The sequence below is a fragment of the Pangasianodon hypophthalmus genome, chromosome 28 (genome assembly GCF_027358585.1).
Source record: "Pangasianodon hypophthalmus isolate fPanHyp1 chromosome 28, fPanHyp1.pri, whole genome shotgun sequence".
NCBI classification, from domain to species: Eukaryota; Metazoa; Chordata; class Actinopteri; order Siluriformes; family Pangasiidae; genus Pangasianodon; species Pangasianodon hypophthalmus.
This window is the reverse complement of record NC_069737.1, coordinates 1,350,374-1,364,689: the sequence shown is the minus strand read 5'-3', so window position 1 is coordinate 1,364,689 and position 14,316 is coordinate 1,350,374. Positions and strand designations below refer to the sequence as shown.

The following is a 14,316-nucleotide window of genomic DNA, read 5'->3' as shown; positions in this document are numbered from 1 at the left end:
AATTAGCAAACAAACAACAAAGTATTGCTGGAGAAATGTGTGAAAGTGTGGGAATCATGTCATTTTCTTGGGTTATGAGCTATTATTTTTGTACAAGTGTTCTTCTCGGCGGTTGTCCTGCTCATGCGATTTCAGCATGAATAAGAACCGTCTAAGCCTTTGAGGCTTTTTTGATTTTCTCCGTCTCAGAGCACTCTAAAAAGTGGCTTGGCAAATTGCTGAGGCCACAGAGCAACAATGAGAAAAGTAATTACCGAGACACACAGAGCATTCCTCTCTCGAAAGAACCAGCTATTAGACACTGTAAGCACTTGACGTCCACCACCTGGACTCCATCACTCTCTCTCCCTCTCCCTCTCTCTCTCTCTCTCTCTCTCTCTCTCTCCCTCTCTCTCTCTCCCTCTCCCTCTCTCTCTCTCTCTCTCTCTCTCTCTCTCTGGTCTGACCCTGACTCCATTAAGACCAGCCGCCTCCGACGTCGACGTCCAGCGCTTCTACTCGGAAACGCTCGGCTGAACACGGGTGACAGCGCATCGCTGAGATTTCACGCCCGTCACTCAGACCCTCTGGTGTTCTCACAGCGGCCGTATTCTTCACCTCTCAGCACGGGAAAGACAATTAGACTGTGTGGATGTGCACAGTGAAGGTTCGCACCATATCACTCAAGAAATGATGGGAATAAATGAGTTAATTCCAGAAACATTTGGATAAACCGGATTGTACATACAGTATACGCTTCATGTTAGAGATCTTTACTTGAAATTTGTTTACTGGTGAAGATAAATTTGATTTTTTCCCCTAACATGTAGATCTAATTTAATTTAGGCTTCATTTTCCTTTAGGCTAAATTTTAGAGGCTTCGTTGTAAGTTGAACCAAAGGACAAAGAAAATAAAATGTTTTAAACTAGTTATTTATGTAATTAATATACTGTAAATGTCATATAGAAATTGTAAATAATCGTTTATTGAGCGTGGACTCCGTGTTCTCCATGCTCAGGTGATTTTTATCATTTCTATGCACACTTTAAGTAAAGTTTTTTTTTACCTTTTTCAGTAAACAGATTTGTTGTTACGAGCCACTGTACTTCTGCCACCTCAACACTAGAATACGAGAACTTTTAAACATCTAAAAAGAACCCTCGAAGAACCATTTTTTTCTCTTAGAAGCTAGGAACAAAGATGAGATCCTGAGCAACCTCTAAGAGTTTCATGGTTCTCAGCAGTGACATCATCTCAGCACAGTATGGCATGTGAAATACGTCCCTCATACACAGATATCACAAAGCCTGTGGTTCCATCTGAAAAAGTTAAACGTGATATGAAATGAAAACTAGCCACGAGACCCAAAGCTGCATGACAGGGTAACATCGAACTCGTGATTCTGTGAGATCACAGTGCAGGAAATCCACTTCCTTTTCCGTCTGGCTTCTGCCCAAATCTATTGTTCGAGAGCCTCATCAGTGTGACAGGGGCTCGACTCGGTGATCTTCAGCGGTCACATCAACAAAACGCACATCGACAACAAAGCAGAAGTCACACGCTCTCCACATGCCTGTGCGGGTCTTAATTTATCCACGAACAGGGATTGAAAAGTAGAACAGAATCCAGCATGGAGTGGGCTAATTAATCATCACGTCATGCTGTGGGTTTTCCAATCAGACCTGAGTGACTGAAGCGTGCGACGATAACGAGCGCTGACTCACGCTCAGCAACAATTACTAACAGCGAGACGAGATCACAAAGAGCGGGGTGCTGATTAGTACAGGAACCTAGTCATTGGTAAGGAACTTAATTCTGGCCTGCACAAGATAGTATCAGCCACGTGGAACTGTAATTATATACTGGGACAGTGGGTGGAGCAGAGGGGGAAGTGGGTGGAGCAGAGGGTCAGTGGGCAGAGCAGAGGGGGAAGTGGGTGGAGCAGAGGGGAAAATGGGTGGAGCAGAGGGTCAGTGGACGGAGCAGAGGGGGAAATGGGTGGAGCAGAGGGTCAGTGGGTGGAGCAGAGGGGAAAATGGGTGGAGCAGAGGGTCAGTGGGCAGAGCAGAGGGTCAGTGGGCAGAGCAGAGGCTCAGTGGGCGGAGCAGAGGGTCAGTGGGTGGAGCAGAGGGTCAGTGGGTGGAGCAGAGGGTCAGTGGGTGGAGCAGAGGGGAAAGTGGGTGGAGCAGAGGGTCAGTGGGTGGAGCAGAGGGTCAGAGGGCGGAGAAGAGGGGGCAGTGAGGGATTCCGATCTCTAAAGCATAATTACACTATAATCAGATTTTTCTGTACATAATAATATATTTATACACACTTCTCCTGGAAAAGCAGATTCACACTTAAAACATATTAGAGCTCTTAAGTTCTAAAAGGTTCTATGTAGAACTCTATAATGAAGTTTTCCTGTTAGATAGAGTTCCAAAAAGAATACCCTAATTATCCTAGAAGAACCCTTTTTGCTAAGAGTGTGTGTGGCACAAACTCCACATTATTGCTCATTAATTTCTTCTTAACACCTAGAACCTGTCAGGAGTGAACATTTGAGGGAACACTAGAACCCTTAAAGGCTCTTTATGGTTCCTCGTGGGGAACCATAAAACTGAATGATTTCCTGTCAGAAAGAATCTTTTCATGAAACCTTTTTGTCTAATCGACCCTGAAAGAACCCTCGAAGAACCTTTTTTTCTAAATGTAAGACGCTAAATCTTACCCCCTGATAGGTTCTGCATATTAAGAAGAAAATAATGAGCTATAATTTGGTGGGTTTTTTGCACCGTACACTTACACAGTTAATACACACACTCTTAGAAAAACAGTTCTTCATGGGTTCTTCATGGGTTCTTCATGGGTTCTTCATGGGTTTTTAGCTTCCAGAAATTTGGGTTCTCCTTGTAACGCTTTCAGAAAGGTCAATACTTTGTTGTATGGTTCTACATGAACAGGTTCCCCCAGAGGGACAACCGAAGCACTCTTAAACACTCTCTGTAGCATAAATATCTCGGTCAGAACTTCATGTTTCATCTGAAAAGAAATACACAATGATTTCAGTATCATTTCTAAACACTGCTGTGTTATTAGTGCTTTAAAGAACTTTAAATGATACCCTGAGGGCTGAAATGGGGAATAGACTCAGTCCTCGACGATGATGATGTTGATGATGATGGTGCTGGAATGTTCTGCTGTGTGATAAGTGTGAGTGGAGCAGGGTGTAATCGCGTCTCTGAGGCGTGATGTAACCATCGAGTCGTTGTCTTCACAGTCTTATTACTTTGCTCTTCGATCTCTGAGGCACGGTGACATTTCAAGTGCACGAGCATCGATCAGCTGAGCCGACACTTAGCTAAACGTAATCTAGTCTCAGCTTCTCTGATGGAAAATGTAGTTTGAAGCTATGGATGAAACCCTGAGGTGATGTAGCATGCAAAGAAACTCCGATACCTGCTCATGTTCATTATTTCACTCACAATCACCTCCACACTGGACTCCAATCAAATCTAATCAAACGTGTCTGATGATCTTAAAGAAACAGAATGGTTTCGTGGTGATAATTACACACCGCTGCTTCCTGCTCATCATTCTCCCTCCTGCTTTCTCTGTCTTTTCCTCTTTCCATCACTGAGCAAACACAATAACTGGTTCCGCATGAATTAATGAGGGACTCAGTGGAGGAAAATACAAACTAATGCAAATTTAGCTAATTTCTCAGAATAACATTCAATAACAATATTCATGGAGGTCTTTTTTATTATTTATCTAAATTGTGTAGTCCTTTACACATTAATGTAACATCACACATTGTAATTGCTGTTAAATAGTAAATAAATGCACATAATAACTTTACTATGAATTTAAATTAACCTAAATATCTAACGTTGCAGTCAGAAACAGTAAAAAAATGCAAAAAAATAACATTTAGAAAAAAATTGTGATGCCTTTTTTGTAACTACTAAGAAATAAACATTGTGTGTCGTTCACAGGCATAAAACGTAACTATAAATGGATAAAAACAATGATGTGTCATTCTTCACTAAATAAAAATGTGTAATCATTGGCAAACTGAATAGGAATAAACCACTTGGGGACGTTAAAGAAAAATAATCAACAACAGGGTGGTGTGATGAAGCAGAGTTACTGTTACATCCTGAGGTTGATTATTTTCCTGTAACAGCGTGTCCCCAAGTGTTTTATTCCTCTTACACCACAGTGATTTACCAACAGCTACAATTTTTTTAAAGTAAGGAACATGTCATACTTTTATCCATTTTTAGTTACATTTAATGTTGGGGAACGTTGATGAAAGAAGTTCACCAACCTCTCTTTTTCTCTTTCAAGTTAATAAGACAAAAAAGCGCTGACACTGGAGACTCCTTCCATACATGTTACAGAAACACTTCCAGTGCCGGTCCCAAGCCCGGATAAAAGAAGGGCAGGAAGGGCATCCGGAGTAAAAAATGCGGACCAACGATCCTCTGTGGCGACCCCTAACGGGAACAGCCGAAAGAACAACAACAACAACAACAACAACAACAACATTACCAGTGGAGCATCGGCTGTACACGTCCCTGTGAATGAGCTGTTACTATAGAAACGATATCATATTAGAATGAGCGCATTAATATAAACCTGTGATTTGCAGCTGCACTGGTGTTATAAAAAAATAATCAACACCTTCTGACCAATCACAATCCAGAATTGTGGAGTAAATTTTTAAGCAAAACTCATTTTATTTAGTTTCTTTTTTCTCTCTTGAGAAGTTGATGAGACAAAAAAACTGCAGCTTGTCATTTATTCTTTTCTTCTTTCTGTCACTGAAGAACACGATAATCGGTTCCGTGTGATTCAGCGATGAAAAGACAAGATGGTGTGATTAGAACGTAATGAGAACAGAGAGCTGGGCTTCCTTCAGTCACTTCATATCCTTCACGCTAATAATTGTGTATTGTCTGTAGTTGATGTATCGATTCTGCGACCTGCTGTCAGAAGTAATGTAATCAGAACCACAACACGTGGATTAGAACGTGTGTTTTCATTATTATTCTTGTTTTTTTTGCACAGATCATTCCCACGCAGTGAACAGCAGCTCGCCATTTAGAGCCGGAGTGGCCGTGCTGATCGCACACTGCTCGAGGGCGGTTCTCTCAAATGTCAGGAGGTCCGTGTTCTCCACGCTGCAGACCAACGCTGGGCAGAACCGGTGCCCTTTATCTCCAAAGACCTTTTCTGACAGAGGAAACATGTTGAGGATTAAAAAAAATAAATCTGTTCATGCTGTTTGTAAACACTTTAACAGGCTTCGAATGGGTTCTCGTGCTCAAGGTCACAATGACGATCCTTCAGTTCGGATATTTCTAACAAATCAGATCAATCTGTCTCCATCTATTATGTAGAATAAAATTAAATTAATTAAATTCAAAACTTATTATTTATTAAAACTTAATTAAACTTTATGTTTAAACAATATCCACAATATTTGTTGTCTTTTTGTTTTTTTTACCTTCTTTAGCTTTTTTTTCTCATATTGTTTCTTAATCATTAATATTTTTTTTTATTGCTGCTGCACATATTATAATCCATAATTAATTATTTTTTAAATTGTCTTTTAAAATTCCCTGTGAAGCATTTGATGCTGTGTGAAAGCTGCTAAGTTTAATAAATAAATAAATAAATAAATAAATAAATAAATAAATGCTCATTATCAGATGAGATTGTTGGTAACTGAATTTAATTAAATTAAAAAATAAACCACAACATTTCATTTTTTTTACAAGGTTTCTTTTTTCTCATCTTGGTTCTTAATGATTTTATTTATGTTTATATCTTCTTTATTATTATTATTATTATTATTATTATTATTTTAACTACTTTATTATTTTTATTCTCACTTTCAGTGCCCTTTAAATTTCCTTCTGAAGCACAGTGAGGTGCATTTTATGTCTGAAAGCTGCAATTAAAATAAAGATTATTATTTTTGTGCAATCTCCCGGTAAATGTTCTGTTCTGAAGTTTTAATTGAACATCTTTAGATGTTAATCAGATAAAGATCATCAAAAACTCTGCGTTCTTCACTTCAGTGGAATGAAGTGAAAAGAAATCACAAGAAAATAATCTTGTTGATGTCACAGACAGAGCATGAAGAGAAGAAAAGCTGAGCTGTAGCCATTAGCCGTGTGTGTGTGTGTGTGTGTGTGTGTGTGTGTGTGTTTCTCCATGCTGACAGTATTCATCAGTATTGTTCCACATGAAGATGTAATTAGACAGTGATGATAAATCAGTCTAATCAGATCAGTCTGAGGCACTGAGACTCACCATCCACGGACATTCCACAGTTTTAAATGTCTAATAACATTAACTTTTCCTTTAAAAAACAAACAAAAATGTCTTAGTTTTACTTATTTTACAGAATCAGAAGAAGATTAATGCAGCATTGTGATTTTTATTTCCTTATTTAAATGTATACTGACATCATACACTGCATTATTACATACTGTGTATAATAACTGCAACATCAGCACCAGCAGAGGGCCCTCCTTCCCAAGTACTACCACTTCCTGTTCCATGAGCACTTCCTGTTCCATGAGCACTTCCTGTTCCCCTCTCACTTCCTGTTTATGGACTACATAAAGACCACCAGGGGGATGGCCAGTTTGCGAAGTCTTGCCTGTTCGTTTTGTTTAGATGTTTTGATGCTCTTCAGATTGTTCTGCTCTCGGCTGTATTGTGGATATTCTGCGTTCTGACTCTCTGCCTTTTTCTTCGACGTTGCCTCCTGCATTGTGAGTAAAGTTTTATTTAAAAACCTCCAGCACGTGGAGCCTCATCCATCTCTTGAGCCCCTGATGTTACAGTAACTTCCCTATGAATTTCACATTAACAATAATATGGTAGAATTTTTAATGTATTAAATTTACATCTCCTTTTTTTTTTTCAGAAACAGTAAAATATACCAGCTTTAAACACACTGCGAAACCTCTGACTGTTACAAAGCGCTGACACTGGAGACTCCTTCCATAAATGTTAAATAAACATCTTCTTACTTTAAAAAAAAGTTCACCACATCATTTTTTAAAGATCCATTTATGTGGAGTTGTAATCAACATCTTCTGACCTATCAGGATCCAGAACTTAACAGTAGTCACGTTTACATGGACACTTTTTGTTTCAATCGGAATGAAATCAATCAGATTGATTAATCCGATCGCAGTGTTTACAAGAACGCTGAATAAAGTAATCGGGTCGATATGCGCGTTTAAAATGACAGAATCGGGTTTGATCTTCTGACATGCACACAGTGCACGAATACACGTTTCCCGCCGTTCCAACGTGCAGATACTAGCAGCCGCTCTCTCGCCATTGCTTCTTTTTTTCGTTTTAAAAAGCGGACTTAACATTTGCCTGTTTCAGCTGCTAATTAGAAGACGCGAGCGCGTGATGTTTTGTGTGGCACTGCGTGTATTTATCAAGCAATTAAAATGCCCCTTCCCGAGCCCAGAACAAGGCGTCTGTGGATGAGGGTCTGAAGCAAGGACCGGTGGAACAACGACGTCTTGCACCACTTCACAGACGAGGAGTGGAAGGAGAATTTTATTTACACGACAGTCATTTATGACACTCTGCTCCATGGTGGAGGGGAACATGGCACCTGGTGAGGCTACGGTCAGAGCCCCAATACCACTGACAGCCGTGCGTCGTACGTCATTACGTGATTTGTACGTCGTTGCACATGCGCAGAACTATCTGGTTTCATTTTCAATCCGATGAAGTGTTTACACGTCCTCTCCATCGGATTAGAAAAGGTTTAAACCACCCCTTACAATCCGAATGAAATTTTAATCGGTTTTGACAAATTCATTCCGATTGACGTGTTTACATGTGACTCTTTAAATCTGATTGTGCTTCTAGTCCAATTACGATCGGATTATTAGTGTCCATGTAAACGCAGCTAGTGCTGTTAAAATAAGTTAGCTCATATTTCTTTATAATATTGTTTCTGTAAATCCATCTATGTGGAGATGTTTTTCTTTTTTTTACAGTAAGCTGTGCAATAGCAGGGTCCCAGGAGGACTAGTGGTTAGGCCTCGGTGCTCTCACTGCCACAGCTCGGGTTCGATTCATGGCCTGGGAACCGACACAAGACAGTGCTCTTCCAGTGCCAGTCCCAAGCCTGGATAAGAAGCAGAAGGGAATCCGGCGTAAGATCTGTGCCAAATCAAATATATGGACCAATGATCCGCTGTGGCGACCCCTAACGGGAGCAGCCGAAAGAGGAACAACAACAACAATAACAGTGAGCTGTGTGATAAAATAAACTCTTGTGTATGCATTATGATGTGATATAAACTACATACCTTATAGCTGAGTGGGAAAATGGTGTCTATTACAACATCATATCCACATATCTCAGACATTTAGACATACATTTTACCACCTTTTATTATAATCCACAGAAACTCTGAGCCTAAAGCAGGCTAGTTCTCACATGCAGGGTCAACATTACATTTCCTGTTTGCAGGTTTCATAAAAAAACTAATATTTCAAACATTAATATAGATGTATTTAGAAAAAGTCCTACATTAACAGGAATATTTATTATCCTCCTCAGCATTTCCTGTGCCTGTAAACCTGGCTAAGCCATCATTAGCATAAATAAAGTTAGGTTAATGAGTTTGTTGTTTTCCTCTGGAAAGAAAACATTAGTCCAAAATCTTAATGAACTTATTTACTACGCATAACATAACTCCAATTCCCATTCCTCCTCTCGTCTAGAGTTAATGCCTTGATGGAGATAATGAAACTGTTTTCACTGTTGGGAATTTATCTGTGAAACACAGTTGGATTCCAATTTAAAAACAAAACTTTAATCCAAAATTTTAATGAGTTTCTTAACACAGCATAAAAACAGCTCCGTGTGATATCTTCCTGCGTGTCGAGTCGTCTTGGGCTCTGTGCTTCTGTGATTGAGAACGTACACTACCTTCAGCATTGGGAATGTTTCGGAATAGCTGTTTGGATTGCAGTGTAATGGTTGGGATACATGTGTCTGGTTTAATATGTGTGTTCAATTTAAGGTATGAGAGACGATTGTGTTACGTGTAAGGTGGTGCGTCTTCCAGCACAACGTCAGGCAACAGAAAAGAGTCGATGGTACAAGAACAATTCATAATGAAGTCATGATCAGATGTAAGAAAGTTGCTGCCTCATAGCTCCAGGCTGGATCCGGAGCTCGGGGTACCGTGTTTGTGGAGCGTGGCATCTACATCTGGATTCCTGTAAAACTGCTTCTTGACACTGTCTTACCTTAAAACTGCTAGACAAATAAAACTGAATTTAATAGAATTAATAGTTTATTTAATATAGGTGTTTTAGAAATCTTAATCCTACAAATAAGTGCATTCTGAATAAACACCAATGCTGAAATCGCTCAGGACCATGTGATAATAATTTATATTTTACATTCAGAACACTGTACAGTATACAGTTATGCTTACACAAGTGTTCTCAGTGAAATTCTCATCACAGATCATCTGCTCAAACTAAAGATTCAATGTTTTACCAGTCCCAGAGATCGACTAAGCGATAATAGGCATTTTGAGAACTACACAAAATTAAAAATATTGGAAACTAAACATCACAAACAAAGATATTGAAATACTACATTCTCAGAAAAAAAAAGATTCTTCAAGGGTTCTTTAGGAGGTTAAAAGTTCTTACTCTTCTAACAGGCTTCCACTTGGAACTTTTTCTGACAGGGTCACATTTTGATTCAACAATGATAATGAAGACCACAACCCTTCAGACCTCCTACTTGTCCTCCTCTTTCTTCTCCTCCTTGACTTGCTCTGGTGGAGCCTCTTCCTTCACGTCCTTCTGCCCCTTGTCTTCATCCTCATCCTCTTCTTCCACCTCCTCCCCAGCATAGCGTTCTATCTGAGCGATGCGCTCTTTCAGATTTTTCTCAGTTTTCTCATAATCCGCTAGCAGTTTCTTCAGTTTGGCCTGCATCAGCTCCATGGTGCTGTAAATGCGGTTCACTCTGTCCTCAAGGTCCTTCTGGTCTGGCTTCAGTTTGGTCAGGTCCGTTTCAATCAGGCCATCTTTCATAAGGATCTGCCTCCCCTTTTCCTCCAGCATGTTTTTGGCATCAGGGTACTCGGTCAGAGCTTCCATTAAATCATCCTTAGACAAGCAGAAGAGATCTGAGTATCCGATGCTGCGAATGTTAGCTGTCCTGCGGTTCCCTGCTTTGCTGCCTTTAATGTTCAGGATGCTAATCTCACCAAAGTAACTTCCGTCACCCAGAACACAAAACTCTGTGACACCATCATCAGCCACCACGGCCAGTTTTCCCTCCTTGATGATGTACATCTCCCGGCCGATGTCACCCTTGCGGCAGATGTAATCACCAGGGCTAAACACCTGAGGCTGTAATTTAAGAATGAGCTCAATTAGCAGTCCCGCTTCACAGTCTGCGAAGATCCTCACCTTCTTCAACGTATCCAGGTGAACGTTCATACCAATCTCTGCTCGCAGCTTGTCTGGCAGGTACCTGAGTACCTCCCTTTCATCTTGCGCCTTCTTATTGGTCCACAGATAGTCGAACCACTTGATGACTCGCTTTTCCAGGTCCTTGCTGACATGCCGCACATGCATGTATTGCTTGATGCTGTCGATACGCGCCTGAAACTGGGCTTGGGCCGCATTCATGTTGGAGATCATTGTGGCAATATTCCCAACAATGGTGGCAAAGATCAGGACACCAACCAAGAAGTCTACGACATGGAAGAAGAACTCAGAGTCCAGCTCAGGAGACGGTGTTTCCCCGATGGTGGTGAGAGTCAGCGTGGACCAGTAGAGGCTGAAAGAGTACTTCCTCAACAAGTCCCCAAACTCAGGCTCAGTGAGCGCCGGGTAGACCCAGGGATCTGAACCAAAACCAATAGATTTGGAGAAGGAGAAGTAGAGGCATGCATTCCAGTGAATGATAATGATGATATACATGACCAAAGTGCAGATGCGGAAGATGTTAGGATAGTTAGTCATGGTCTGTGAAAGGTCAAAGAACTCAAACATGCGGTTGATGCGTAGTAGCTTGTTGATGCGGATCTCAGGGTAGTCCAGTCCCAGGATGAAGTACAGCACGTCGGTGGGTATCATCGAGATGACGTCGAGCCGGAACTGAGGGCTGTCCGTGTAGTGCTTGATGAGGAGTTTCTTATCCTTGACAAGCAATCCCTGCTCGAGGTAGCCTGTATGAAAAAACGCAAATGCAACAGTGCAGAGGAACGTCAGTCTACAGAGAAATGAATTCTTTACTAAAGTTATTGTGCTTAAACACGAGTTCTCACCAGTCCTTGTTCTGAAGGCCATATCAGCCAGATAAAGGAGATCACAGATGTAGTCAAGGAAGAACCATGTGATCAGATATTCATGCTGCAGTTCTTCAAAGCAGGCTCTGGATAAAAGAGAGATGGATTATTGCAATTTTTACCCTCCAGCAAGAAGAGTTAACATGGGCTTTGTATACATAAAAACCTTTCAAGAATCAGTGAATGCCTCAGAAGATATCAGATTATTATAAATCAAATATAAGATTATTCAGCCTGTTTTTAGATGCTTTTATACATTTCAAGCTTTCAATGTTCTTATTCTATTGCCAGATCATTTTGTAAACTTTTTTAAATTTAGTAACTCTTGTAAATATTGCCAGATAATTTTCTAAATTTTCTAGAAATAAATGCGACAATAAAAAAGTCTGCCAGTAGAACAAGTGTGAAATGAGTAAAATGCCTAGAAGTAGGTTTAATAATCACATATTTGGTTTATTGCAATCTTATCAGAGGAAATACTAAATCAATTTAACTATGTTCACGATATTTTCACCTTCAAAGCTTCATTTATTTATTTATTTATTTATTTAAATGTTTTGATCCTGGCGTAATTATCATAGCCTTTGCTAGTATTTTTTTTTTAAATTTTTGTGGAAAAACACAAATAAACTACTAACAGATTTATTTAAACTTTATATACCAAACTTTATTTACTATGTAAAATGTTCTAGTTACTGCGTGATGAGAGAATTTGAAATCAAATTAAATTAAAAATTAAAATTAAAGATAAATTTTGAATTTTAAACAATAAACAACATTTGATTGTCAGATGAAGCCGTTTGCCAATTTTTCACCCAAATGATGGCTTCAGAGCGTGAGCAGACGTCCACCACGTTCATCGCTCATCACGTTCATCGCTCATCACGTTCATCGCTCATCTGCACACTGCTCATGCACCTGAAGCTGATTTTGTAGAAGCAGCTTTAATTCCTCTTCTTGATAATCAAGCTGATTAAACATCTTACCTGAGCCTTACCTCGCAATGATCATGGTCCAGTTGTACATGACGGGCAACGTGATGAGAAGGATCCACTGGTAATACAGGTTACTGGCCGGGTTAATCACAAACACCTCCTTCGGCCTTGAAGAAGGACATGAGCAAGAAACACTGATGAGGACGTGAACAAGAGCGACTGATTGCTGCTGATAGATCAGAAAAAAATAATAAAACACTGGAGGGAATTTACATTACTGACCACTTACCCTTCTTTTTTCTCCTTCTCTTTGTCCTTGTCCTTCTCTTTTTCTTTTTCCTTCTCTTTCTCTTTTTCTTTCTCATTCTCCTGCTCCTTCTGCTCCTTCCTTTTTTTCTTTTCTTTCTTTTCTTTTTTTCTAGTGAAAACACCAAAAAATTTGAGAAGTAACACACTGGCCACACAGGATTTATCTAGAAGATACTCACTCTTTTTTCTCCTTTTTCACCTTCTTCTTCTTCTCTTGCCTAAAAAAAGCAGAACGAAATCACACCAGATCACACGACTAGATTAATATGATTAAAGAAATGTGTGTGTGTGTGTTTGTGTGTGTGTATGTGTGTGTGTATGTGTGTGTGTGTGTGTGTGTGTGTGTGTGTGCATACTCTTCATTGTTGTTGCTGTTGTTGACGTTAAAGTGTGTTAGCGGGACAGGAGAAGGACGAACATCTTCCTCGCTGTCTTCAGGGTCTTCCTCCATGACTGGAGACATTTGGGGAGGAACTGAGATTCCCACAGTAGTCACAATCGTCATGGTGCTTTATGTTTTTTACCTTCTGTCTCTCTATCTGTCAAATTACACACAAGGACAAATATATTGGAATATTTCAGAACTTCAGAACAGGAAGTTGCATCATCCAAATGTCTTAAAGGTCATGAGAAGAAGAAAAATGTTTGCTTGTTCTTGTTTTTCGTTTATGATGTCATGATATTGATATTGACTTTTAACTAAATTGTAGACTGAACAGAAATCATTAACTTTAAAATGTAATAATTAATTTAGTGAAGTAAATGATTAGAATGTCCTTAACGTTATCATGCCTTTAGCATAGATGCTAGGTCACCACATTTTGTATAGTTGCTAATTCTATGCTAAAAGAACTAAAAAAAGCAGCAAAGAAACCTTGTTAAAATCAGATTTTTGGTTAAAACATGTTGCAATGGCTAAATGCATATTTCCTTAGATTCAGTGTTAAAAAATAATAAAAAATAAAGTTGAATTTTTCAGAGTTAGGAGGAATAAAATGCACCACAATCATGGAATCACACAATAATACTCAACTCAACCACCCTGATTATTTTCCTATAACGGCACGTCCCCAAGTGTTTTATTTCTCTTATAACACAACAGTCTGCCTAAACTTAATCTGTTTATGTGGAACGTCTGAGGTACAAATCTCTGTTACTATAGAAACGATAACATAACGATAGCATTCTTTATTATATTGTAGTGATTTGCAGCTGTACGAGCTTCTAGAAAATTAATCAACTCCTTCTGACCAATCAGAATCCTCAACATCTCTGTGGTGTAAATACTTTTAAAAAATAAACTATTACCATACAATAATAATTATAGTTACTTGAAGAGTTTTTAACTCACCAGGTTTATGTTCTCAGTACGACACAGCTGATGTTTGTAGATTCATATTCTTGCACTTGGCTTTAATAATGATGAAGAGTAGTAGTTTGTCCTTTTCGAGTGGTTGTGCTGGCCGAGTTTGCTGACCCTGAAAAGGATTGAGCGATTGATAAGAGGATGAAGTGACAGTTGCAAAGTCGGCGACTCTCTCTCTCTCTACCTCTCAGAGTGTGTATGAAGATGTCAGCGCTGTCAGCACACACCCTCGGGCAGTGAACACTGTGTGACAATATTTCTGAATATTTTCTGCAACTTTGTGCTGCGTTTTTTTTTTTTTTTTTAATAACAACTTGATTTTGAATGAAGATTTCATGGTTTAAATCTGTTTTTGGAGCAGCT

General features: G+C 39.5%; 1 protein-coding gene across 1 annotated transcript; it reads right to left on the bottom strand.

Moving 5' to 3' along the window:
• Nucleotides 1–9,292: 9,292 nt before the first annotated feature.
• cnga1a (cyclic nucleotide gated channel subunit alpha 1a) lies at nt 9,293–14,195 on the bottom strand. The gene is made up of 7 exons (XM_053230740.1): nt 13,939–14,195; nt 12,944–13,126; nt 12,767–12,805; nt 12,568–12,696; nt 12,341–12,445; nt 11,323–11,429; nt 9,293–11,223 (listed from the first exon to the last, which is right to left on the bottom strand). Exons 2-7 carry the CDS (start codon nt 13,090–13,092, stop codon nt 9,779–9,781), a joined length of 1,974 nt encoding a protein of 657 aa, XP_053086715.1. The 5' UTR covers nt 13,093–13,126; nt 13,939–14,195; the 3' UTR covers nt 9,293–9,778.
• Between the last annotated feature and the right edge of the window lie 121 nt (nt 14,196–14,316).

What these genes read in the sequence shown, in the direction of transcription:
- cnga1a (XM_053230740.1), bottom strand. Translation starts at nt 13,092, where the DNA reads ATGACGATTGTGACTACTGTGGGAATCTCAGTTCCTCCCCAAATGTCT. An exon ending in GTGAAAAAGGAGAAAAAAGA is followed by an intron (nt 12,697 to 12,766) that starts GTGAGTATCTTC and finishes TGTTTTCACTAG; the next exon opens with AAAAAAAGAAAAGAAAGAAA. An exon ending in GGCCTTCAGAACAAGGACTG is followed by an intron (nt 11,224 to 11,322) that starts GTGAGAACTCGT and finishes TTTTTCATACAG; the next exon opens with GCTACCTCGAGCAGGGATTG.